This window comes from Musa acuminata, chromosome BXJ1-4 (genome assembly GCF_036884655.1).
Source record: "Musa acuminata AAA Group cultivar baxijiao chromosome BXJ1-4, Cavendish_Baxijiao_AAA, whole genome shotgun sequence".
NCBI lineage: Eukaryota > Viridiplantae > Streptophyta > Magnoliopsida > Zingiberales > Musaceae > Musa > Musa acuminata.
Genome location: NC_088330.1, coordinates 6,842,131 through 6,867,411, shown reverse-complemented (window position 1 = coordinate 6,867,411; position 25,281 = coordinate 6,842,131). Strand labels below are relative to the sequence as shown.

At 46.2% G+C, this 25,281-nt stretch overlaps 4 protein-coding genes across 4 annotated transcripts; 3 read left to right on the top strand and 1 right to left on the bottom strand.

Annotated features, from left to right (window-relative positions):
- Positions 1-368: 368 nt before the first annotated feature.
- On the top strand, positions 369-4,469 carry LOC135644349 (malate dehydrogenase, mitochondrial-like). The gene is made up of 7 exons (XM_065161845.1): positions 369-738; positions 908-1,081; positions 1,216-1,384; positions 1,475-1,536; positions 1,656-1,780; positions 2,812-2,929; positions 4,070-4,469. Exons 1-7 carry the CDS (start codon positions 484-486, stop codon positions 4,208-4,210), a joined length of 1,044 nt encoding a protein of 347 aa, XP_065017917.1. The 5' UTR covers positions 369-483; the 3' UTR covers positions 4,211-4,469.
- A 2,928-nt stretch (positions 4,470-7,397) lies between these two features.
- On the top strand, positions 7,398-10,909 carry LOC103980950 (protein trichome birefringence-like 42). Its single transcript, XM_009397490.3, has 5 exons — positions 7,398-8,330; positions 8,423-8,597; positions 9,595-9,776; positions 9,907-10,065; positions 10,484-10,909. The coding sequence occupies exons 1-5, from the start codon at positions 7,615-7,617 to the stop codon at positions 10,818-10,820; spliced, it is 1,569 nt and encodes a 522-aa protein (XP_009395765.2). The 5' UTR covers positions 7,398-7,614; the 3' UTR covers positions 10,821-10,909.
- A 3,687-nt stretch (positions 10,910-14,596) lies between these two features.
- LOC135644340 (TPR repeat-containing thioredoxin TTL1-like) lies at positions 14,597-18,800 on the top strand. Its single transcript, XM_065161825.1, has 7 exons — positions 14,597-15,773; positions 16,444-16,639; positions 16,737-16,921; positions 17,003-17,336; positions 17,426-17,630; positions 17,936-18,042; positions 18,134-18,800. The coding sequence occupies exons 1-7, from the start codon at positions 14,851-14,853 to the stop codon at positions 18,284-18,286; spliced, it is 2,103 nt and encodes a 700-aa protein (XP_065017897.1). The 5' UTR covers positions 14,597-14,850; the 3' UTR covers positions 18,287-18,800.
- Positions 18,801-20,210: 1,410 nt separating this feature from the next.
- Positions 20,211-21,398, bottom strand: LOC135672040 (uncharacterized). The gene has a single exon (XM_065180496.1). The coding sequence runs from the start codon at positions 21,396-21,398 to the stop codon at positions 20,211-20,213; it is 1,188 nt and encodes a 395-aa protein (XP_065036568.1).
- Positions 21,399-25,281: the final 3,883 nt, after the last annotated feature.

Here is a 25,281-nt window from a genome sequence, read left to right as displayed (position 1 = left end):
AAAACATATAAAAAATAAAATAAATTAAAAAAAATATTTAACTTAGAATCTCACAATCACATATATTTTAGCAAACTTACAATGCACCTTACAATCTTTGAACAATCACAAAAAAAATTTAAGATATTACATCACGATCAAGTCTATATATATATATATATATATATATATATGCAAAATAAAATAACGATTTAGGTAATCTTATATTTTAAAAAATTTATATCTTTAAAATAAAAAATGAGAATTTTTAAAGATATTTGTCTATTATGAAATATGTCAGTAAAAAAGTTATATTCGATTTTAGTATTGGGATCGCTTTACCGGATCCGTTCACGCCCGCCTCCCCACCGCTTCTTTTTTATCTTCAAAAGCCCTAGCGCACATTTTGCACTCGCCCTCCTTACCTCTATTCGATCGGCGCCCTCGACCCATCTCATCTCCTCCTTCCGCACTCGATCTCTCTCTCTCCTTCTCTCTGAAACCATGAGGCGCTTCGTGATCAGATCCCTCGAGTCGGCCATCCGTCGGGGCGGCGCCTCCGCCTCTTCCTGCCGCCGCTTCTCCTCCGACTCCGCCCCCGAGCGTAAGGTCGCGATCCTCGGCGCCGCTGGCGGGATCGGCCAGCCCCTTTCCCTCCTCATGAAGCTCAACCCCCTCGTCTCTAGCCTCGCCCTCTACGATATCGCTGGAACGCCTGGCGTCGCCGCCGACGTCAGCCACATCAACACCCGCGCTGAGGTTTGCAGATCTCCTTCTTTTTCTCGCTCCTCCTCCCCTCCTCCCCTCTCCCCCACCTTCGCCCCGCCGCCCCCCACCCACCCCTCCCCCCCGCTCTCTCAATCCTGCTTATCCTGAATAGATCTGAACGGATCGAGGGTTTTGGATCTATTTCTGTATGACTATGTAGGTCGTCGGCTATGCTGGCGACGAGCAGCTCGGCAAGGCCCTCGAGGACTCCGATGTGGTGATCATCCCGGCCGGCGTGCCGCGGAAACCCGGTATGACTCGTGATGATCTCTTCAACATCAACGCCGGCATCGTGAAGTCGCTATGCACCGCCATCTCCAAGTACTGCCCTAATGTATGTGCTTCTGTGACCACAACCGGCAAAGATGTTTGTTCATATTTTTTTCTTTTTGCGCAATCTCAGTGTTCCCAACTTTTTGGACTTCTAATCTATAAAAGGAGTTAAATCATGCTATTGTCTCTTGTCAGGCTGTTGTTACTATGATAAGCAATCCAGTGAATTCGACTGTGCCAATTGCATCTGAGGTGTTCAAGAAGGCGGGGACATATGATGAGAGGAAGCTTTTCGGTGTCACTACACTCGACGTTGTCAGGGCTAAAACTTTTTATGCTGGGAAAGCAAAGGTTCCGGTAGCTGGTAATGCTTCCTACTTTTTCGTTATAGGTTGTTTTGTTCTTCGTTTTGCTTAGAAATGTGTTCAATTGATGGATGGGATATTACATGCAGGTGTTAATGTTCCTGTTGTTGGTGGCCATGCTGGCATAACCATCCTCCCACTGTTTTCTCAGGTGATTGCCCTATATCTGATGTCTCCCCTCAACTGCCTTTTTTAATGCTTAATAAGGATTTTTATTTTGTGGTTTTACTCTGAGAATGTTGACATTTTTGCTTTAAAAATTCTGTACAGGCAACTCCTGCCAGTAATGATTTGTCTGATGATGATATCGAGGCTCTTACAAAGAGGACACAGGATGGTGGGACGGAGGTTGTGGAGGCAAAAGCTGGGAAAGGCTCAGCAACTTTGTCTATGGCGTAAGTCTTTATACATATTGTTTCAACTCTTGTTTTTATGTATTAATAATATGATTAACTTTCAAGCACTGTAGTCTTAGGTTCCATTTATTTATTTCATACTGGTTATCTGAATGTTATGTAGGCTATATTTGCATAGTTTCAGTTGAGAAAGTGAGATCTAAATTTTGATCTTCGCAGCTCCTTTAAAGCTATTGCAATTTGTAAACTTTGTTATGATACTTTTATTGACGTGTCACATGATTGCTTTTGCCACTAAGTGGGGATAATAAGCCCTCTTTTTATGTATAAACAGAAAAAACTTTATTCTGTTAAATTATTTAATTCATTTTACTGTTCTGGATGTAGTTATCCATTTAATTGTACAGTTAAGAGTAGGTGAATCGATAGAGCGAGTGGATAAAAATTGGTAGGTCTTAAATGAGGGATTTATGTGGTGTTTTGAATTCCAGAGAGGTAAGCTGACTATATGTATTTAATTGTATAATATACCAGTAAAAAATGTCATTTGATTTTAGTGCTGTTAGTATGTTATCTTGTGGGTTAATAATACATCAAACTATCACGGCTTCTATAACTGATGAATTGAGAATCAGGGATCACTATCTTAATTACCAACTGCCCTATATTGAAGTCAAAAAGGTGCCTCAGTTAGGCATTTAGACCACTAGGGAAATATAGTTATCTAGGACTATAATCCATATACATGCAAATCTCCAAAACTCTCTCTCAATGCTCATCTGCATCAGTAGTGGTATAATTAATTTTTCAAATGAATGTAGTGAATGTCTAATATTTTATGGTTAACTAGAAATAGTTTGTAATCTGACAATCCATACAATTTAACAATTTTTGCAATGTAAGCCAGAAAATTTTGGACATGACTGCATTTGTCTTGGTACTGTCTGACTGTCATTTTTCATTGCCTTTGATTAGCTAGTTGGTTATTTCAAGTTTATTGATTTCATCCGAGTAGAAGCTGTGAAAGGTTAAAGTTTATTCTTTGTGTCTAAAGGAACAGTTTAATACAGATATGCAGGGGCCATCTTTGCAGATGCATGCTTGAAAGGTCTTAATGGAGTCCCTGACATTGTGGAGTGTTCATTTGTCCAATCAAGCATCACAGAGCTGCCTTTCTTTGCTTCAAAGGTTATTTAACAAACTTTTGTCATCTTATTCTGGGTTTATCGATTTTATGGAAGAAATTTCTTACCTAGCACCCATTACTGTTTCACACAACCTGCATCTTCTTCTTTCTTATACATGAAATTAGATATTTTGTCACCACTACATCGTCATCATCATCAACAACAACAAGAATAATGAGCTATAATGTCCAAACATTAACAACCCACCGTATAACTTGGCACCACTACATAATTAATGCAATTATTTTCTGTGAAGATCATCTATTTGATCATATAGTTCACGAGGATGAACTCCTATGTGTAGAATATCATCTCATATTTTGCAGTACCAGCTGGTTTTCTCAGCGACTGCCTATTTACATGTTGCTGCAGTGGGTAATCTAGTGTATCTGTCGACATTATATCTGACATCTGACTGTGGTTGTGATGAGTGATACAACGTGTCACTCATCGACTCATGTGGATGGGATTTTATCATTTTCACATAATATGTGTAGTGCAAATTACTCTCTTTGTAATATATGTTCTAGTAGCTGGCAGTTGAATATGAGCCGAGGCACATGTCTTGCAGTTGGTTCCAAAAAAGGAAATAAAAAGGGAAAAATGTTTGATTCCATGATATTCAGTAGTCAGACTGATTCCTCAACTTTTCTGTTCATTTTTCACCCTTTTTTTAAAGTAATAATACTGTCAAAATTCTATATACCTCTTCCTTGTACAATGTTCACATGATTATGAACTTCATAAACATTAATGCTGTATCATAATGCTGAAGAAGTTGGTCACGATTCTGATTGCTAAATTGTTGCAATTAGTTGAAGTTGTTGATCATAGGTGATTCGAGTCCTTCAGTGTCTAATAACTTCTGGTAAGGAACACATGTATTTATTTCTCTGTAAAGAACCATTGTTGTATTCTTTCAGCTGCATGCCTTGGTCTTTCAATTTTTCAACAGATGTGATTGATGGTTGGTTTCTGTGCATATTTTGCTTCCCTCTTACATAGAGTAGAGAATTGTTAATCCCGATCAGGTTCTTCTTTACATGGTGTTGCTTTACTTGTTACCTTGATTCACCAATCTTTATTTGGCAAGCACTTTTCTTTGTGTATGACAAATTGTTTCTCGGTGTCTCTCGTGCAGGTAAGGCTCGGAAAGAATGGACTGGAGGAAGTACTCGGACTTGGTCCCCTGTCTGATTACGAGAAAGAGGGCTTGGAAAAGCTCAAGCCTGAGCTGAAGGCCTCCATCGAGAAGGGCATCAAGTTTGCAAAGGAGAATTAACGAGCCCCAACCTGTGGGGGTTCCCAGAACCATCAAAATTTTGATTTTGCATCTGCGGTTGAGGTGTCCTTATCTCAATGCCTTTCTTTTCTATTTTTTGGTCAACTTCGTGAGGCTTCCAAACCTGTAATAATAAATCATGCCAACTATGATTAATCTGACAGGCCGGTCCGGTCGGCATGACTTGTTTATTTTGATTATTTGCACACTTCGGATGGTTTAATTAAACTGGTAGTTTCACCGGCACAATTTCTTTTTATACTTTCTGTCTCAACTCGAACTCTTCTGATCGTTATGTTGTCAGTCTTGTGCGGAAACCAATTGCCGATTACGTGTTTTGTTGTAGTCCTTGCGCAAATGTTGACGCAATAATTGTTACCATCAATCAGTCTTTCGATTACCTGAGTGATGGGGACCTAAACCCCGCTGGAGATGGAATCAGTCGGTCTATGCAGAGTTGCAAGTAAAACAGGCAATTAACTTGAGCCAGCCCAGCCATCGATGGGCGTAGAAGCATTTCCTCGCGTGTTTGTCGTGTCATGCGTTTGGCATAGCTCAGGAGACCTACTAACACAAATCAGTACACTACTAAAAGCACAAAGCTCTCATCCCGAGCTTAATCGTATACGATCAGGATGAACTGACCCATCATTCTACATGGCATTATGCCACGAATCCATTAAGATTGATTGTGATGCCGTGATGTGCAATTGCTCCACCATGAATAAAAGACGACAACGATAGGTATTCGCTATCGAAGACGCTGTAATACCATGAATTTTATCTTCTGCTCCTCTGTTTCATTGCCATCTCCCTTTCTTTCAATTCTTCTCTTCCCTTTCTCTTTTGATTTGTGATCCTCCGTTCCTTTTCATCTTTATTAGTGAAATCTACTGGTATTACAGCTAGCTATACACTGGTCTTATGAGGTCATCCAAATCCATAATGCGTATCATCAAAAGTTCGATAGTGTTGGCGATCCACCACATTGCATACAGCGGTCCACGGTGTTTTGTTCGTCCTTCCCCGGTGAAAGAACCACTAGTTCTCCAACCTCACGGACTCGATCGATCCACCTAATTATATGCAAGTGTAAGCGTGTCTTTAAAATTAATGTATTTAACTGAATTATCCTTTTTATATAATATCTAATTTTGTTTGTCTCTGATGATTTTATTTAATTTACAATTTTCTGATTTGAAAAACTGATGTAAAACCAATCAGTTTGAAAAATTATAATTAATATGTCTTGAAGGTATTCATATGTATGTATGAGATTAAAATAATAATAATCTAATATGATATTAGATTATATAAATAAATTTTGATTTGAATGAATTAAAAAAAATCAAAATAAACTTTATAATTATGATCAAGTTATAATTCGATTAAATGAAGATCGTACGAGAAAAACAATCGATCTGTCGGGAAGAAGGAAAGATGCCAAAAATATTATTAATACCATTAAAAATTAAAAGAGTTATATCGAACATACTAAATTTAATCGATAATTATAAGTTTAATTTTTTAGATGAAATTAATATTTAAAATGATATATATTAAAGTTGAACATGTTTCACCAAATTCATCATTCTTTGAATTCTCACCCCTCACTCTCTTTTAAGTGTGTGGCGTCCAATTTCTACGGCGCCTTCAATGGGCGCAACTGATGTCATGGAAACTTGTGGTGGCACATCAAGATATGGCGGCCCACATCTTTGTCACCGTCTCCGTCCTTCCCATTCATTTACTCCTCAACGATGCACATTCCTCTTCGATGCTATGAACCCTCGTTTGCCCAACCTCTCTAAGAACCATAATTGCTGTGCTCGCCAAGTCAAAAGCATCTCCCACACCTCTCTCTCTCTCTCTCCTCCCACGACCTTGTATTAATTTGTGTTCGATCCAGTGATCACCTATGGTGTTATCGATTGGTTGATTAGTACGGCAAGCACATGTTCAGGCAACGCACACACAATGGGAGAGAGAGAGAGAGAGGTTCATTCTTGATGACCGTGCACATCCTGCTAAGATAACTCTTTACGTTATGTATCATCATCATCATCATCATATGCCCAGTTCACGTTCGTCGAGACCCCATCTCCCACGGCAAGCAACGTTGCCTGCGCTGCCGGTCGTCTCCAATCCCCCCCCCTCGTGGAGGAGACGAAAAAGGTGGTGCACAAGAGTACTGCTGTGGTCATGTGGTTCTTGTTCCTATTACAGGATGAACTCCAGCTATCTGCTTTCTAAGATCGACCGACTCGATTAACGCTCCTCACGAAAAGATGTTACCAAAAGAGACCGGCGAGATGGCCACAGTCTTAACTCCCACGGCTGCAGTAATCCAACGAAAACAAAGCAAACTAACCTATCTATCTCCACTAAGTCAGCTTTGGTGTTCTCCTTCTTCAAACATGTAGCCTTCATTCGGTCGTGATGGTAGGCTGTTCTTTTATTCTCATCTCCGGTCCTTTTTCTGGCTTTCTCCATCGAACCATGTCGTGCTCGATCTCCTTAATTAGATAGCCATCAATGGAGCGTGGAGTTCTGGGAGTTCTTTAATTCCATCTTTTTGACGTTGAGACGGACGAGTTAAGTGTGCCCCCATTGCTCATTTTGGTGCGCTGTTTCTTCTCTACTTCACTTGCCGCTTGACTTTGGAGGTTCAACTAAAACCCATTCTTTATTGTAGTTAGCTTCACGCCATTTGTGTTTAGTCTTTAATAACATCTCCAGCTCAACTTAAGCTTGCGCATAATAGATTTCACGAGAATACCGTATCTATCAGAAGTTATCTTTGGATACTGTCTAGAAATCTATTTATAGATTTATTTCCTTCTTTGGTGGTAATTACAGAAGATTTAAGGAAATATATGTGGTTTTTTCTTTTTCCTTTTTTTAGATATTTTCAATCCAGAAGGTTGTAGTTGACAAATTAGGCACACAAAACGATCTAAAATTGGGAATATATTGAACTTTGATTTCCTCCTATCGATATATTTCTTTATCTTATTTGGCCATAAGACTGAATGGAATCCAAAACCAAAAAGTGAGAGAAAAAGGAAAGGGAGTAATTCATTAATTAAAGAGGCAATAAATTGTTATTCTCTTGACTTGTCCGCCGCTTCCATAAACTAACCTTCTCTACCCCCCATGACAGCAGAAAAGAGAGGTTGTAGTTATCCCTCCCTACAGGACCATGTGGCGCTGCATGCACCACGAGCTCCTCTGCGCCATGGCCACCAAATCCCTTCTAGTTCTGACTCGGTCCTAAGAACGCTTGGGATCTCAAGTTCTCCATGCACTAACCTAATCCCCAACCCCTCCCAACCAAAAGGAGAACCACTTCCGACCCAAGTACAAACCTCCTGCTTCGCAGAGGTAGTGAGAGCTCGCGCGACATGGAGTCCCATCCTCCTCCCCTTGTCCACCGTAAGTGGCTGCTCTGCACCCTGGCCTGCTTCCTTGGCTACCTGCTGCTCTCCTATAGCCTTGAGAAAGCGTTCCGCCCGAGCACAACGATCGTGTCTTTCCCTGGGTTCCATGGCCCTGCTAAGCTTACTCTCAGCGGGGATGCGGAAGCGCCATCAGCGAATTATGTGGACGTGTCGCCTCCTTCTGAAGCTGTCATGTCCCCGTGGCCAACTACTGAAGCGGAGATGGTGTCTCCACAGCCCAGTGCGGCGGTCGTAGAGAATTATGTGGACGTGTCGCCTCCTTCTGAAGCTGCCATGTCCCCGCCGCCAACTGCTGAAGCGGAGCTGGTGTCTCTACAGCCCAGTGCGGTCGTAGAGATGGCTAGTTCAGCAGAGTCTCCGAGCATACCGCTGCTACCACAGCAATCCACTTCGCAGGTGATCGACGAAGAGATCCTTACGGCGAAAGCAGCTGGTGCCGCGAGGAATCCGGAAGCTGACGGCGGCGAGGTGGGTAAGGTGGTGGAGAAGAAGTGCGACATTTTCGACGGGCGGTGGGTCTACGACCGGCAGCGGTACCCGCTGTACCGTTCCCACTGGTGCCCTTTTCTCAGCGACCAAGTGAGCTGCCAGCGGAACGGCAGGCCGGACTCCGACTACGAGCACTGGCGGTGGCAGCCTAATGGCTGCGACCTTCCATGGTCAGTACCTCTCATGCCATCGTCAGCTTCTTCGGTTGCTTCTGACTACCTGAAGGCAGTCTTGTTGCTGATGATTACGAACACGTATGAAGGTTTAATGGGAAGGACATGCTGGAGAGGTGGCGAGGGAAGCGAGTGGTGATCGTCGGCGACTCCCTGAACAGGAACATGTGGGAGTCCCTGGCCTGCATCCTCTACTCGTCGGTGCGGCGGAACCGCGCCTACGTCAAGTGGCACGGCTCAGAATACAAGGTCTTCCGAGCCCTGGTATGCTTCGCTTGCTTGCTTCATCATGATCTACTATGCACAGATTATACATGCATATTGCTTTATTTCATGAATTCTGATACACTATCGAAAGTACGTGTGCAATCCCTTAAAGTCGCATCGGACGGTCCGTCCCATCTTGACTTTTCCCACCTGTTCATCTGTCTTAATTGCATCAATTATATGATATTTATTTTCTTTGTTTCAAATAGAAGGCCGGTTAAGAACAACAACAGAAGAATGTTTTTGATGGGACCATTGATGTGAAGTGCGAGATCGAAAGCATTTGAGGTGTTTACTATGTGAATCTTATAACAGTAACAAAAAATATATCACCATATTACTCCTATCTGGTCTCTCTAATACATATATAACCAAATATATATATATATATATATATATATATATATATATATATATATATATATATATATATATATATATATAAAACTTAGCAGCGTTGTAGAATTCAAATGCTGCGTCGGGTTCGTGGGACGTACAACAGCAACTTTTCTTAGGAGGAAAGCTCGTGCATGCATGCGTGCATGATGCGCCTAAGCTCTGAACTCTTGAGACATAGTATCAAGTAGCTGGTGTGCACACGATGTACCACCGGGAGGAGATGATACAGTTTGGGCAGCGAGAACACCAACACAGTGTGTAGATAGATGCGCACAATTGTTTCGCTATCTCCGTCGAAACAAGATGCCACAGAGGTAGCTCAATTATTGAGGGGGGTAGCTCATCTGTATCGATTCTGACGAGGTTAGATCTATCTCATCTTCTCTGCAGTACTCCACACACGAGAGGCGAGAGTACATTTAGGTGACAAGTCGTTCTCAACCTGTGTGCATCATATGCATGGGCAGCCTCATATATTGTCCATTTCTAATCTGTCTTGTGGTTCGTCCTGTTCGACCACAGAAATGGGGGAATGACCTTGCAATTCACAGTTGAGACTGATCTCGGCGTTCTCTCTTTTGTATTCTCTGTGAAGGACTATGATTGCTCGGTGGAGTTCTTCTGGAGCCCGTTCCTGGTTGAGCTGAAGGAGAGGGAAGACCACGCCAAGATCCTCAGGGTCGATAAGCTCCCGGAAAGCGCTAACCGATGGCTGGGCGCCGACGTCATGGTGTTCAACACCGGCCACTGGTGGACGCACCGCGGCAAGATGAGGGCGTGAGTGCACCTTGCCATGTCGTCTTCCCCACAGTCTCTCTCTCTAACGACCACACGGGGACAAGATGGTCGTTGTTTGTACAGCTCGGTCCCGTACCTAACGACGCATGTGCATGGTGTCTGGGTGCAGGTGGAACTACTTCGAGCGCCGGGAGCAGTTGACGGAGGCGATGGAGGCGAACGAGGCGTTCAACAGGGCGCTCAGGACGTGGGCCCGCTGGGTTGACGGTAGTGTTGACCCCGCTAAGACCACCGTCTTCTTCAGGAGCGTCTCACCCGAGCACAAGCGGTGCGTACTCAGGGACCCACAACTCCTCTCCTCTCTTCTACTTCACATCTTCTGCGTCCACCACATCACATCTGTAGAACACAAGAAGTGCCTTCTCTAGTTTAAAGGAGGCAAAAGGAACCCGAGTGCCTTGTCTTTTGACAACGAGAAGTACTAATTCTACGAAGCTTTTCCTTGCCTTTTTGCTCCACAGAATATTATCCATGCCCCTCAACTACTCCCTCAAATTCTCCATATGTTTTAGCTGTCTGTAGACTCAACGAAGCATATGTTCGATGCATGGCCTTACAATGGAGATGCATCCAAAGAGCAGAAGACGAGCCGTCGCCTCATCTGCAACTTTTCCACGTTCTCACATGCATCATCCGGTGCTCCGGAACCTTCGAGTTCCACAACCTAACTCATCGCATGCATGCAGGGAAAACCTACACTGGTGCTACAACGAGACCCATCCCATCACCCACCAGAGGTACGTGCAGTTGTTTCCGAGATCCATGGTGGAGTTGGTGGAGAGAACCATCAGGAAGATGAGGACGCCGGTGACGTATCTAAACATCACGCGGCTGTCGGAATACCGGAGAGATGCGCACGCAGCCGTCTACACTTCGAAGCAAGGGAAGCTGCTGACGGCGGGGCAGAGGCAGGAACCGGCAAGATATGCCGACTGCAGCCACTGGTGTCTTCCAGGATTACCTGATACTTGGAACGTGCTGCTGTTTGCTTCCTTCATCGGAACGCCCACCATCCCTTCATGAATCTTCTCATTGGACGTACGTTAATGTTCCTCTAAGACTGCAACCCATTCTTTTCTGAGGGTTATAAATCGGACAAAAGTTCATGGAAACATTCGAGTAGAAACCTAACAGTATCATCAAATACCAAATGCCCATCGAAATTGAAGTTGGCCCAATGCGACGGGAGGAGGCCCATCAATCAAACTCTAAATGGCTACTGTTCCAAGTCAAACCCAGCTGTTACCGACCATGAGAAGAGCACAGCAGACCGATGGATGCTGCTCTTCTGCATGGATTTGGGGGTGATAAGATAGTGTGTTGTGGACCAGAAAAGAGACAGAAATGGGTTGAATTATCTACAGATATCTTCCTTTCGATCCCCACGCCGTATTGACTCTCAGCCTGTACAGATAGTTGTGATCCCCTGGTCTCTGCCATCTGATGCTCACAGTCTCGGGTAAATCCATCTACACTAGAGATGGCAACTCCTGAGCTGCAGATAAGTTCCATTGCATGAAGAGCAGAGAGAGAGAGAGAGAGAGAGGGAGCAGAGCAGTAGCAAACAGAAGTAGGAGAGAGGATGTGTAGAGGACGGGCTATGAAACGAGAGCCAAGTCCATGTCCACCAACACTAACAGCCACCGTCCACCACCACCACCACCACCACCATCATCCCTCCCTCCCTTGCGTTGTGAATCCCCAAGCCTCGGCATGCGGGGCACGTGACCGACCTGAATCCTTCACGTGCTCCATGCGCTCTCCACATTTTAGAGCCTTGAGGGAGTTCCTTCCACGTGATCACGTCGCGAATATTGAAGCAACCTTGGAACTCTCTCTCTCTCTCTCTCTCTCTCTGTCTTCTATATTTAGTGATTTATACTGACGATCGCGGTGGTGTTCGCCTCCTCTGCTCATATCTCTGAGGATTCATACGTCCGTACAGAGATGTGACATGCTGTGAACAATAGATTCCCTGCTGTGTGGGCTTCCTTGGGAGATGGGTTCATTTGTTTGGCTCTCGTCCTCGTCTGATGCCACTGGCGAAGACTTTGGATGGAATCGGCCCATGTAATCAAATTTGTTTGCATCTATCTTCTCTGTATCTGTGTTGGTGTTTGTGGAACAGGGCTGTGAGCTCTAGCAGGTTTGCCATCACTTCTAGGTTTTAGTTTTGTTATCTTGGGGGGAAGATCTGTAGATACTTTGATGTAGAGGAAGGCTTATTTTTTTTGGCTAGATGTAGCAGTGAATGGATGAAAGAGAAGAAAACAACAGATATGAAAGCTGAACATGCATGATAGAGGCCCTTAACTGCTCCAATGTACTGTAGCCACAGGAACTATAGGATTCATAAGGACTTCAATTGACTTGAAGTCCACTGATTGATGCCTTCCACCAGTCACACACCTCAGATGAAAGTGTAGCATTCTCATAGCTGGAATCCTTCTTCTCTTTGTACCTCTCTAAGCATGATTATGAATCTCTTCAAGAACATGTTGAACTGTAATCCTATTCTCTAACCATGTGATCTGAGGACCAGGAATTTTGGCTGTAGCTCTCAAAAAGAAAAGAAGTACTTTGACTTCAGATTGCTTGACATGGTGAACTTTGTGAGTCCCAAAAGTTCTGAAGCTGGCCATTTGGTTCACTGCATAGGAACTTACTTCCTAATTATTCTTTGTCGTAGAAGAATCAAAAGCTACTGTTCAATATTGCCTGCTTCAGATTCCTTTAGTGGTAGAGAAACCATTGGCCCTGCTTCTTGAGGCAACTCAGAAGCCAATGCAGTCGAACATGGTGCAGTGTGGTTGTAATGATCGAAGGGACTGTTCACATGGTTTCTGTGGCCATCTCAATGATGCATTGATGGGTACTTTCCTCATCCACGCCGGAGTACACAGATATCATGGTATCTTGTGGCCACTAATGGTCAAAATCTAAGTGATTCGAGTAATATATAGATCTGCTACATGGTCTTCGATATGTATAACCTCTGATCTTGAGCATCATCAGAGGAACTGAACTTGCAGTGTGGCTAAACGAAGAGGGAGGACGCATTAATGTTCTTCGTTGGAGGATGCACATTATTTTCTTCAATCATTCACCGGTGTCAGGGAATCTACAAGAAGCCATCACTTTAAGGATGAGAGGCCGGACAAGTTTGCAACCCTCGAGCTGAAGAGGATTAGAGGACCCTGTAGGACCACTCCAGCTTAAATCTCTTGCACGGTAAAGGCGAACGAATGGGCCTCGCTCTGCAGAAGGGTACCCTATGTCTTTAATTCGAGTGGGAAACTTGAAAGCTAGCGTAGTACCACTCTTCTTACACAGCTCCGACCACAGATCAGTGATGGCTATTTTGATGCTTCGGTATGATGTGCAGAATCGAACCTCTCACTGCAAGTTAGTGCGTACTGACCATAACTCGACCAAGATGCGATGAAGAAACGTGATGGCTCATGGAAGCTCTCCTTCTTCTTCTTCTTAAATGACCGGCCGCTGTGTGTACTTGGTCTTCGCCAAAAAGTGGTCAGGTTTGCATCACCATGCTATGCATATAGTGCAATGAGAGATCAAGATTTCCACATCTACACTGGCGGGGGCAAATATGAACATGCAAGAGAGCTCTTTCGAAAGAACAGCAAGTGTTCATGTCGAGAACAAGAGGGTTCACTGTCCAGATGCAGTCACTGTAATCATATGTCATGATCAGGCTAAGTTTGGAGGAATGATGAGTGATGGTAGCCTCGATCAGTAGAGAGAGAGAGAGAGAGAGAGAGAGCAATGCGCCATTCTTTTTCACTGAACGTGTTTGTCTGCTAAATGATTTGCTCGCCATGAATAAAACAATGAGCAGCGGTTGACAATTGTAGGAGAAGAATACCAAAACCAAGCACTGAGCGGCTCCCAGCAGATCAAACGGAGCGCATGAATCCAATGAGAGAGGGAAAGACGAGCCTTTCCTAGTGCCATAATTAACACGATTCTTCCACTAGGGGAGAGCTAATTAGCTTGCCATCTTCCTGCCCATCCGTTCCATTTGTACTTAGCTCCCCACCCCCTTCTGCATCAGAGTTCATATGCTCCACCAGGTGTCACATTCTTAGGTGGAACACTGCATGATTCCGGGACGTATGAACACTTCATCATGATGACGGGCAACCTGTCGATCTGATTGCGTCAATTTTACTCTCTCGTCCAAATGATGTTGGTCTCGAGTTGGCTGACAAGACCATGGTCCATTCACTGCCCGAATTATCTAGTTTGCGTAAGGATGACACCTGTTCATTAACGACGACCAATTATGACCATAAATCTATGGTTAAGTGCGTCGAAATCGATCGCTTCTCTCTTCTTTTCCGGAGAGTGGAGCGGCGAAGTGCTTAGCTGGACGGGCGATGGGGCGCTTCGGGCTTCCTGAATGGGCCAGCTGGCACTCGGAACACCGCACATGGCCAGTTGCCTGTGTCCCCAAACCCGATCGAATTTCCCAAAACGCCCCTCTCCTCATCAGGATTCCCAAATCTCTTTCTCTCTCTCAACCACCACCATCGGTGTCTGTAATAAAAACAAATGTTACGCAACAGTCATAACGTAACGGTGGTTTGGACACCGACGCACGGGAATCAGAAATCTTGACTTTGGGAAAAGACAAGATAGAGAGAGAGAGAGAGAGAGAGAGAGGGGGGGGATTGTGGGGCCTCTGACTAAATGAGTGCGTACCACCGAGTAGTATAAGCAGAGGGGTAAACAAGAGAAAAAGTGTCGTGACACTGAAAATTTTGATCCTTTTAATTTTGTGTTTCTCCTCTCTTCGTCGTCTCCTTCTTTTCCTTCCTTTTCTCTCCCTTCTGCCTCTTCTTCTGTTCTCCCACCCTTTCCGTTTCCAACGCCACTCGCATTCAATCCTCCTATTCCCGAATCACGAGATCCCCCATCTCTTCTTCCTCCTCTTTTAATCTCTTGTGTCTCTGCAGGCATTGATCTATTAGAGACCGAGAAAGGGAGAGAAGGGGGGCTGGAGATCTGAGGCGGAGGGAACGAGGCCCCGATGTCACGTGCCGGCGAGATGGGCCGGCCGTACCAGAAGACCGGTTTGGACTCGGGAACACCCGGCGGGGTTGAGGCAGTCGCCGACCGGTTCAAGGCGGCGCTCACCTTCGAGGAGAACAAGCCTGACTTCCCCGACCTCGGCTCTCCCGTCTCCCCTCTTCGCCCCCACGCATCCACCCAAACCAGCAGCTGCTCCACTTCCTCCGGCTCTGCCACCAGCAAGTCCGTGTCGGCCACCGACGCTGCCGTACGGAAGACCGGCGCGGGAGCGCCCGACCCCGGGAGGCGATGCCACTCCGGAGAGCTTGTTGGTGAGATCAGCCCGACCGCCGCGGAAGTTCGCGATCTGAAGGCCGCCGCCCACCGTCGATCGGGCTCGGGGCCGCTGATCTTCTCTGGCGGCAACGGTGGTGGTGGTGGTGGTAGTAGTAGTAGCACGGCCAGCTCTCCTGTCGCCAATGCACTTCCGGCCGGGAATATTTTCCCCTCGGGGAAGATCGGTAAGACGGCGATGATGCCAAGGACGACGCCGAGGAGTGACGTGCTCGGTTCCGGCACCGGGAACTACGGCCACGGAAGCATTATCCGGGGCGGGATGAGTGGTGGCGGCGCTGCCGTAAGTTCCGGCGGCGATGTCGGAATGGGAAATTTGACGGGTGCAAGCGCAGGGAGACTGGATCCACAAGAAGTGACTCGGACTGGGAATATGCACTATAAGAAGGGACAGTACAGGGAGGCGCTGGCTTTCTATGATAAGGCGGTCGCGATGTGCCCAGAGAGTGCCGCATGCCGGAGTAATCGTGCGGCGGCGCTGATGGGGCTGAACAGGTTAGGAGAGGCGGTGAAGGAGTGCGAGGAGGCTGTCCGGTTGGATCCCACGAGCGGGCGGGCGCATCATCGGAGGGCATGCCTAAATCGACGGTGAGACCGACAAGCACCATCTATGTGTTCTAGTTTACTTGCTTGTTCTTGTCACTTTGGGAGTCCCTTCTCGTTCATGTTTTTGGTTGTTCTTTTCGTTCTGTTGCCCATAGTTTTGATCTTTATGCTCGGTAGATCTTCTATGTTTTATGTACATTTTGTTTTATGTTGATCCTTTTTTGTGGGTGATCTATTGCGTCATATTTTTGTAGTTGGATGGCATGTGATGACACTATGATCCATACTTTGCATGTTAAGGATTAGGGTTATATCCATCTTCAAGTTGCCTTGTTTTTGCCAGTAGAGAATGCCTTTGATTGGAAAATTGTATTTTGGTAAATGCTGCAAACTTACTCTATCCATGGAAATATTTGCTGCTCTTGATTTCACAGGATAAGATCAATGTTCTGACCAATTCACAGACTGTTTTACTGTTTCCGGCTGGCTGGCTGATCTGTGATTCTGCTCAAATAATGGTTGCTTGGGAGCCCTGTGGATGCTTTGCAAAGCACATTATTCCTTCTTAATCCAGCAATTTGCTGCCGGAGACAGAATTTTTTTTTTGAAATCCATTTCTTGCTTCAGTAATTTCTATAACCGCAATGTAATTCATAATTGTTAATTCAACTTGTTTATGGTTTTCCTTTATCTAATCCATTTCATATTGCAGGCTAGGGCTAGTTGGGGATGCACGGAAGCATCTTTTCTTGACTGGGCAGACACCCGATTCAGTGGAGTTGCAGAAGCTGCAAGCAGTGGAAAGACACTTGGCAAAATGTGGAGATGCGAGGAAGATAGGAGATTGGAAGAGCACATTAAGGGAAGCTGATGCTGCAATTGCTGCAGGAGCAGACTCTTCTCCGCTGGTAAATCCTGAATGTTTGATTGGATTTCTGTCGTGTGCAGATTTTCTTTATTCCAGTGAAAATGAATATATAATATACTTGTACTTTGATATTACAGCTTGTTGCATCCAGGGCAGAATCTCTTCTCCATCTCTGTCATCTTGATGAGGCTGATTCAGTTTTAACAAGATCACCCAAGTTTGAAGATTCATTCCCTTTTTCCACAGCTACCAAGATCTTTGGTATGCTTTCCTTTTCCTATTTCTACATTGTTAGAGCACAAGTTGATATGGCATTGGGGAGGTAAGCTGATAACTCCAAAGTTCTGAACAATAGCATATAATCAATTCTTGGGTGATGAGAATGAAAGTGGAACTCTTACAGGTTTGAGAATGCAGTCACAGCAGCTGAAAAGGCCAAGCAGATAGATACCAGGAACATAGAGGTGGCAATGGTCTTGAGCAATATAAGATCGGTGGCAAGTGCTCGAGCTCAAGGAAATGAGCTCTTTAAGTCGGGAAACTTTGCAGAGGCCTGCACAGCGTATGGGGAAGGACTAAAGCATGATCCTTCAAATCCAGTCCTTCTATGCAACAGAGCAGCTTGCCGTTCTAAGCTTGGGCAGTGGGTTAAATCTGTGGAGGACTGCAATGAAGCCCTCAGAATCCAACCCAGTTACACCAAGGCTCTTCTCAGACGAGCTGATTCGTATGCGAAGGTTGTCGCAGATCATCCAGCTTCTATGACATTTAAATTAGGCTTAATTGACATTTAACATCATTTTTTATCACGTGGCATGGTAATTAGCTCGAGCGCTGGGCTGAATCTGTACGAGATTACGAAGTTCTGAGGAAGGAGCTTCCAGGTGACAACGAAGTGGCTGAGGCCTTATTCCATGCTCAGGTTGCGCTAAAAGCATCCCGTGGCGAGGTGGTTTCGAATTTGAAGTTTGGAGGAGAGGTAGAGGAGGTTACTGGTGCAGAACAATTTCGAGCTGCTGTATCATTATCTGGTCAGTATGTATTTTGACTGGTTAAATTTCTGTGTTATCAGCCCTCTGTTCTTGTACTCCACTTTTCTTTCCTAGATTGGATCTGCAGCTTGGATGTGGTACACCTGTGATCTTTAGTTTATTGGTAGACCACGATTCTTTGGTCGATACCTTTCCTGTTAATATGGTGTACTCAAATTTAATGCTCATCAGACATTCTTCAGGTCTCATGTGGTTGATATGACTATTTCACGTCATAACATCATCTAGCAACATAGATCTACCACTATACTTTTTCCACTGAGATTAAAGTTTCACTATTTCAGGCGCTTCTGTTGTCTACTTCATGACATCTTTGAACAAGCAGTGCACTCAGATAGCCCCTTTTGTCGATGCGCTCTGTACCCGGTACCCATCTGCTAACTTCCTCAAGGTAAATGGGTTGGTGATGCATTGCAATTTTGCTCTATCTGCGCATCCTCTTTTCTTCTATTGTCTGATTTTGTTCTGTGCTTGTGCCAAAGGTTGACGTCGACCAGAGCCCTGTTATTGCAAAGGCAGAGAATGTTCGGATAGTCCCAACATTTAAGATCTACAAAAATGGAATAAGAGTGAAGGAGATGATCTGCCCCAGCCAGCAGGTGTTGGAGTACTCGGTGAGGCACTACAGTCTTTAAGATCAAACAAGTGGTTGCATTGATACTTACTGGCAAACCCCACCTTTGTTCATACAAATGTCAGCTGCCATCGAACCAGCAACTGAGCTACAAAATAATTGATTTGTGCCAAAGCATGAACTGGAGACCCCAATCCCATTTTTTCCCCATTTACTCTTTTAACCTTATTTTCCTCTGCTACCTAATATATTCTTTCCCTCCATTTGCGGCGCTTCAATATCACTAAATCCGTTTTCATCCCTTGCCTTTGTCAGCTCAGGTTGCTCTCATCTTTCTTATCTCTTTAGAAAATTGATTGTCCCATTTCTTTAGTTCAGAGGCTGGTTTGGATTTATGGCATGTATATATCCCATATAAAAAGTCAATGGAAGCCATGAAATTGGTGTCAACAGGAGGGGAAGGGGAGAGGGAAAAGAGAGAGAGAGGGAGAGATGTTCATGTTTTTTCTTTCATCGGACTGATACATGCTACCACCTCTGAATAAAAGAACTCTTCAAAATTCTTTCTCACTTCATAGCAACATTATTTGATCACAGGGCAAAATTTGATTGGTTTTGCTTCGATCATAGTATGATCCCAATCCTTTTCTTCATCTGGCTTGTGCTTCCGTGTATCTACTGGTGATTGGAGCGACAAAGGGTTCTCCTTGGCTTTTCATGTTAAGAGTGTTCTGAGGGTAGAGAATCTCTTCATGGTCCCCAGATCTGATGGTGTTGGTCTGGTGATGGTGCACATCGGCGGTGGCCTGTTGTTGGTTGTTGTATGCATTCATTCCTTGAACAGAGACCGCCACCTCTTTTTGGTCTTTCTCCACCTCTGTTGCCTCTTTGAATTGGTTTTGACAGGTAGAACGTCGAAATCTTCTGATATCAGCGAGAGCCACACAAGTCAAGAATAAAGGACTAGGGGGTGTCCAAAGTAGGTCCTCAATGACAACCAAGTCTACAATTGTCTCCCTCAAGAGTCCAAAAGAAATATACGAGTATGAGGACCTTCAAACCTCCCAAACGTGGGCGAACAGATGGGATGAACCCTTTACGTGTCTTTAGCAGTTGATCAACAAAGGAGGTATCAAACTCATCTGCTATGGAAGCTAGCTTGGTGGGGAGGGAAGGAGGGAAGAACACCGGATTTGTCTTCACGCCCAGCAGCAGTTGCCTCTTCCCTGCTTGGGTTGGGTGTCGGCAGGCAGGTGATCCAACCCGTGACCATCGTTGGGGTGCCCCCCACAACCTCCGAAGACGGACCATTCCCATGGCTTCATGCAGCGAGGCTTCTCCGTCATGAGCCTCCCTCTCATGCATGCATGTCTTCTCGTCGTCCTTCCCATGATTACTTGTCCCCCCTCCTTCCTCGATGGATCACCATGAATTGGGCCTATCCTGTAGCAAACACGACGCGACAATGCTCCACAGGAAGTATGCAAAGAGGTGGCTGGTGCCTACCACCCCGTGCACTAAATTCTCTGAGGCAATCAGAGAACTGTAGTTCACGAGGTGGAGAACATAATAGTTGGAGCTGATGGATCTTTTGCAAGCTGTAAAGAGAACTATCACCTCGTCATCGATTCCGGTGGAGTTCTTGAATGGATCCCAAGCTCCTGTTGGCTCGCCTATCCACAGTGCTGCCCTCCCTTTGCCATTCTAGCTATAAAGCAACGTGGAGGTCTACAGTCTGGAAGTGGACTGCTTAGTTTACTTCTCGAGGACAATGATCCAAGCGATGAAGGTCAAAGGAACAGTGTTGTCCTCAGAGTTGCAGTAGGATGGCCCGCCCAAATGCTTGACACGAGAGACCATATGTTGCGAGCCAAGTCCAATATATATCTAATCTTATTCTTTATTCTTTTAATCTCATGCCATAATCAACATGTGGTTTAGAAAACATGTAATCTTGTTCATAGTAATTCCATCCGGTATAATGGTTACAACAAAGGACTCTCATCAAACGCCGAGGGGTACGTGCAGTGTGTCTCGTTCTTCAGACACAGAAACAACCTTTCGTACGCCAAGGCCATCTTGGTGGCAACGAACATGGACTTGGCGTACTCCCTGCACGCCGTCCCCCTCTGCGCCAGCCTCGCCTTCCCTTCCCCCACCACCTTCTCCAACACCTCCGACAACGCCTCCACATTCGGCGAGAACGTGTACCCCAACTCCTCGTCCACCAGTATCGTCCCCTTGATGCTCGGGAACCTCGTCGTCGCCACCGGCTTCCCGCACTGCATCGCCTCCATCAACGTCAAGTCCAGTCCCTGCGGCCTCAGCGTGGGGTTCAAGAACACGTCCAACGAGTTGTAGAACGCCTTCAGCTTCGACGGCGGCGCCGGCCCGAGCGCTACCACATTGGTCCCGAGGTCGGCGTACCGCTGCGCCCTCGGCCCCGATCCTTCCACCACCAGATACACGTCCGGATGCTTCGGCACCAGCCTGGAGAAAGATTCGAAGAGGAGGGGGTGGCCATTGTCCTTGACCAGCCTCCCCGCCACGCCCATGACCAAGGCCGCGCCGCCCCGCAGTCCGATCTCCTTCCGGAACGCGGCGCCGAGCTGGGCATCGGGGGCGAACTTGTCGTCGTCGACGCCGTTGAGGATGACGTGGACTCGGCCTGATGGAATCTGGTAGACGTCGCGCAGCATCTCTCCGGTGCTGTCGCTGGTGGCGACGTGGTGGGCGTAGTCGTGGAAGAACCTGATATCGTTCAACACCCCGTAGATGGACTCGGCCAGGCTACGGTTGAAGCCCGGGGACATGGGCTCGTCGGGGCCGCGAGCCAGGTCCTGGTAGATGCCGGAGTGCAGGATCTCCAAGGAGATACCGTGCCACGACACGGCCAAGTTGGGCACATCGCGCGCCCAGCGGTGTAACAGCGCCACGCTCTCCGAGTGGACCACGTCAAATGGGCCACCCCGCTCCGCCTCTGCCTCGTACAGCTTCCACGCCTCGTGGCACCGCCAATTGGCGCCGGAGAGGAAGTGGAGCCGCGGGCGGCCTGTCTCCCTCCCTCCCCGCTCCGGTGGTCGCTCACTCGACGACGGGGCCGGAGTGAAGACGTGCACGCGGTGACCGCGGCGGGCGAGCGCATTGTGGAGGGTGAGTGTATGGCGCTCCATGCAGAATACTACAATATGAGTAAAAAGAATCCTTTCGATTCAAGAAAACTAATGTAGTATTTAAAGCAAGAGGATTGACATAGAACACCGACAAGATATTCTTAAGTGTATTATCGCTTCATGAACTATGGTCCTAAGACCTAGTGATAACTACCCATATCACTCATGATTGCACTCTGATTGAGGTAGTTATTGAAACTACCCTATAACATCTAGATCATGGTAACTACCTAGATAACTATTAGATCATGGTAACTACCTAGATAACCATAGATAACTATTATGAATCAATTCTCAACAGTGGCCACCGGCCACTTGCGGGAGAAGACGACGACTCTCCGGACGATCGATAGCGGTCAGTCGGGCGTGAGCCTGAGGCTATTCCAGGAGAAGTCTACGTGGTGGAGATCGTCGGAGAACACTCTCCTAGAAGAGGCGTCGTTGGTGTTGCTGCTGCTGCTGCAGGGGGTGACCGACCGAGAATGGAGGATGATGGCTCCGGCAGAGAGGGTGAGAAGAAAGAGGAAGGTGGCGTCGTTGGTGTTGCTGCTGCTGCTGCAGGGGGTGACCGGCCGGGAATGGAGGATGATGGCTCCGACAGAGAAGGTGAGAAGAAAGAGGAAGGTGGCGTTCAAACTGGGGACGAGAGCAAGCATGTTGGACTTGCATTTCGTGGGGTGATGGGGGTGGTGGGAAGTGTTAGTTTGGCAAGTCTCACATAGTCCTACATCGGGAAAATCAAGCTTGTTATCTCCTATTGCAACTATAAATAAGGGACTTAGCTTTGAAGCCAGATGCACCACAAGAAAAACCTAATTGTTTGCTTTGGGTTTAATTTATATTAAGTTCATATTTATTTAAAATAGTTTGGGCTTTTCTTGTTTAATAGTTTTAGGTATTTTATGGCATAGAAACATTTTCCTAAAGCATTTGTAATTGTCCCTTTTATAGTAGAGTTTTGCTCATCTTCCATCCGTGGATGTAGGTCAATTGACCGAACCACATAAATCTAGTGTCCTTATCTCTTTTATTTTTTATTTTATCATCTTTATTGGGTTGCCAAATTACCATTTGGTAAATTTTCTAGGGCCGACTCTAACAAACTGGTATCAGAGCCTGGTTTCGGGATCTTTTGGCAATGATGATAATAACTGATAAGGGTAAAAATGGCGATGTAACACGCCATGACGTCAGCCATGCCTGGACAACACACTTCCTGAGGAAGTCGGCATTAACACCTAACTCAGGCTTAATTCTTCACGCCACGCCAACCCCATGCCAGATGCTATCAGCCTGCCTCCTGCAAGCAACCACATTAGGTAACATCAAACTCATCTATAAATACCCCAGAGTTCTAAACGAACAAAGGGGGGAACATAAGCATAACGCACTTGGAGGCATCTCTTCCTCCAAAACCCTCTCCGCTGTTAGGATCGAGAGCACTAAGAGGGGGGGGGGTGAATTAGTGCAGCGGAAATCTTACAGCGATTAAAAACCAAAAGCTGCGTTCGTTCAATAAAAGCTATTATGATGCAAAAGCTAATTCTCAGTTTGTATCTAAGTGCAGTTTGCGTCTAAGCGCAGATTGCGTCTAAGCGCAGTTTGCGTCTAAACACAGTTTGCGTCTAAGCGCAGTTTGCGTCTAAACTCAGTTTTACGTCCAAACGCAGTTTTACGTCCAAACGCAGTTTTACGTCAAAACGCAGTTTTACGTCTAAACGCAGTTTTACGTCTAAACGCAGTTTTGCGTCTAAACGCAGTTTTACGTCTAAACGCAGTTTTACGTCTAAACGCAGTTTTGCGTCTAAACGCAGTTTTACGTCTAAACGTAATTTTACGTCTAAATGTAGTTTTGCGTCTAAAAGCAGTTTTGAACCTTGAAAAGCGTTTTACGTAGAAAGCAATTTGCAGTTATAAATGGAATCCGAATGTAAGCGTAAACTGCAGTGTGAAGATCGTACGAAAACACGATTTACGTTTGAATGCAGATTCTGAAAGATCAGAGCTTAAAAACTCGTTCGTAAAGGCGCTGAGGGCAGTAGCAATGTAGGAGGTTTGCAGTAATGATAAAGTGCTCAAGGTAAAAGCAAACCAGAGATTTAGAGTGGTTCGGTCAGTCTTGACCTACTCCACTTTTGGCTTCCTCCTCCGACGAGGTCACCGACGTCAACTAGCTGCCTTCCTTCAATGGGCGAAGGCTAACTGCCCTTTTACAGTTTCTCTCCTTTTGACAGGCTCAGGAGACAACCTTTACAGATCCTTTCTCTCCTCTCTTTACAACTCAAGACTTGAAGAACAGAAGGAGGAGAACTTTAGGACTTTACACAAATTTGAGCTCTTAGAATCACTGAAAAGATCAAGAATTCGGTGTGGATCTATATCTTTTCAGTGCTGAATGGGTGGGGTATTTATAGGCCCCAACCCAGTTCAAATTTGGAGCTCAAAACGATCAAATCGATCAAATCCCAGAATTCTGGGATCAGGCGGTTGCACCTCTTGACTGGAGAGGTGGCACCGCCTGGCAGAGCTCGAAGACTGAGCTCAGGCGATTGCTTCTCTCTGCCAGAGCTCGAAGACTGAGCTCGGTGATTGCATCACCTGGCAGAGCTCGAAGACTGAGCTTGGTGATTGCATCACCTGGCAGAGCTCGAAACTGAGCTCGGTGGTTGCATCACCTGGCAGAGCTCCAAACTGAGCTCAGGCTGATGCACCTCTCTGCCAGAGCTCGAAGACTGAGCTCGGTGATTGCATCACCTGGCAGGGCTCGAGACTGAGCTCAGGCTGATGCACCTCTCTGCCAGAGCTCGAAGACTGAGCTCGGTGGTTGCATCGCCTGGCAGAGCTCGAAACTTGAGCTCTGGCGGTGCTACCTCTTGGCAGAGGAGGTTGCACCGCCCAGTCTAGCTCGAAGACTGAGCTCTGGGCGGTTGCACCTCTCGGCTGGGGCGGTTGCACCTCCCAGCCTCGCAGCCCTGGCGGTTGCACCTCCTGGCTGGGGCGGTTGCACCTCCCAACCCCACAGCCCAGGCGGTTGCACCTCCTGGCTGGGGCGGTTGCACCTCCTGGTGCAATCAGGGTCCGAATGGTTCACTCCATTCGGCCCACTTTGAATCTTTTCAGGGGCCCAATTGCCCCAAGATTAAGCTAATGGGATCACCTCCCATTTTCATGCTTAATCATCATGCTAACTACGATTAACTCTAAGACAACTTCTGCAGCTTTGCTCCGATGCGTCAATCGCTTCTTCCGGCGAGTTTCCGGCGAACTTCCGTCGATCATCCGATGAACCCTCGGTGATGCTTCTGCGGACTTCCGGCAAACTCCTGGACTTTGCGATGATCCACTTGGCGAGTTCCGACGAGCTTCGCTTGGCAAGCTTCTGGACTTCTCGGATCTGTTCCCGCAGAACCTCCGACGACCGTCCGTACTTCCGTCGAACTCTCGAACTCCCAACGTGATCATGAACTTGACTCCGGCGCAACTCCTGCTGCTTGTCTATCTTTCATCGTAGTTAATCCTGCACACTTAAAACAAAACTTCGATCGAGACAATTAATCCTAAGCAATTAACCAAGTTGTCCGGCATGTCATTGGTCCCTCGACGCTTCGTCTGATTCTTCGGCGCATCGTCCTCTCCTGCGGCCTATTGCCCAATCGGCCAGTTGACTCCGCAACTCCGATATCCTTGGCACAATACCCGCTCTACTTGGCCCGATGCCCGAGTCCACGGCCCGAAGCCTTCTGTCGATACGTCGACCGATCCACCGGCCCGACGTCCAATCTTCTGACATGTTCCTCCGGCACAACATGATTTTCCTGCTTTAATTGTCTCATCCTGATCAAAGCATCCTGCGTTACTCAAAACGCAGATTAAATCATAAACA